General features: G+C 40.2%; 1 protein-coding gene across 1 annotated transcript in view; it reads left to right on the top strand.

The window, feature by feature from the left end:
- Positions 1 to 1,269: 1,269 nt before the first annotated feature.
- The window catches only part of stox2b (storkhead box 2b), a 27,690-nt gene continuing 27,296 nt past the window's right edge, over positions 1,270 to 1,663 (top strand). Inside the window, exon 1 of the mRNA XM_013915607.1 lies at positions 1,270 to 1,345. Coding sequence (XP_013771061.1) covers positions 1,270 to 1,345 — 76 coding nt within the window. The remainder of the gene's footprint in view (positions 1,346 to 1,663) is intronic.

The following is a 1,663-nucleotide window of genomic DNA, read 5'->3' on the forward strand; positions in this document are numbered from 1 at the left end:
CTAGAACTGCATAGTAGTGATCTAATTGGATTGTTATTTTTATTTTATTTGTTAAAGCGACACTCCACAGTGCTATCTTGTGTTTTAACCAGCCTAGAGCAGTAGAGAAACACATTTACCATCATGTTAGCTGCTCCAGAGACAAAAGACACATTTTTAAGGTAGAATATTTGCCAAAAGCAGAAGATTGAAAATAAATGATTGAGGTGCACCTTCTTAAAACATGTGGACTCTGTTCAGGAGGTAGATCAAGGCTTCTTCTAATTGAAAGGTTGGTGGTTAGGGCTGGGAAGAAGTGGTTCTTGTAGAGATATGGACAGTACTTTAATTTTTTTGCACATAAGGACAACAGTGTAAAGGAAAAGTGGGAACGGTATCCAGGACAGAAACAGACAACTTCAGCTGTTTGCAAGCGTCTGTGCACACAGCATGCTGACACAAAGCTAGCCAAGAAACCAGAGTGATGTTAAAGCAGGGTGAGCACTGACCCCAGCCCAGCAGCTAGACCCTAAACAGGTAACAAATGGATGCAGTCTCCCTTTCTACATGTTCATGTTTCTAAAGCAGACCAATGTGGCAGTTAAGTCTCTTTGTGCTGTTTTTTCTCTTTGCTTTGTGTTCATATCTACAAGAAAGAGTGTATGTGCGTCAGGTCAGTAAAGTTCCTGTTTCAACAAGATTTAATTATTAAAAACATCTCCAATCTTGACATTTCCTCATTACTGAATATTCCAGAGTCAAGAGTTAGTAGTATTATAACAAAGTGAAAGCAGTTGGAACTGACACCAACTCAGGTCACCAAGTGGTATGCCACGTAAAATCCCAGAGAGGAGTCGGTGGATGTTGTGGGGCATAGTGTGCAGAGGTCGCCAACTTTCTGCAGAGTCAAATTGCTACACACCTTCAAACAGTGCGTAGGACTCCATGGAATAGGTTTCCATGGCCAAGCAGCTCCATCGCCATGCACAGTGCAAAGCATTGGATGCAGTGGTGTAAAGCATGTCACCACTGGACAAGTGTGGAGTTACCAGTACTTGTCTGACTGCATTGTGTCAAATGTTACGTTTGGTGGAGGGCAGTTATGATGTGGAGTTGTTTTTAAAGCTTGAGCTCAGTCTCTTTAGTTCTTAGTTAGTGAAAGAACTCTTAATGCTTTGGCATACCAAGACATTTTGGATAATTTCATGCTCCCAACTTTGTGGAAACAGTTTGGGGAAATCCCTTTCCTGTTCCAACATGAAATGTCTATATGGCAAGGGCCATATAGACATGGATATGAGTTTGGTGTGGAAAAAAATGGACTTCTCTGCACTGAGTCCTGACCTGGACCTGATCGATAAACCCTGTGAATTAAGCATTTTGTTGTCACTCAAATTGTAGATTTGAAGATCACTACAGTACCTCTGTAGTGATTTAATAACCTAAAAGTTATTTTCATTTGTTTATTTGCACTACCTGAGTGAATAATTATCCTAGTGTATTATTTTTTTTGAACTATGTAAGACAACTTGAATAGCTAACTGCTAAATGTTAACTGCTCAGGAGGCAGAGCCAGGTAATCGAGCCAGGTAATCGATTCCTAGCTGCTCCAGTCTACATGTCAAAATATCCTTGGACAAGGATACCCTGTATGTTATTCTAATGTTGATTATGGTATCTTTTT

The sequence above is a fragment of the Pundamilia nyererei genome, unplaced genomic scaffold (assembly GCF_000239375.1).
Source record: "Pundamilia nyererei isolate P.nyererei 1_Seehausen unplaced genomic scaffold, PunNye1.0 scaffold00330, whole genome shotgun sequence".
Classification (NCBI taxonomy): domain Eukaryota; kingdom Metazoa; phylum Chordata; class Actinopteri; order Cichliformes; family Cichlidae; genus Pundamilia; species Pundamilia nyererei.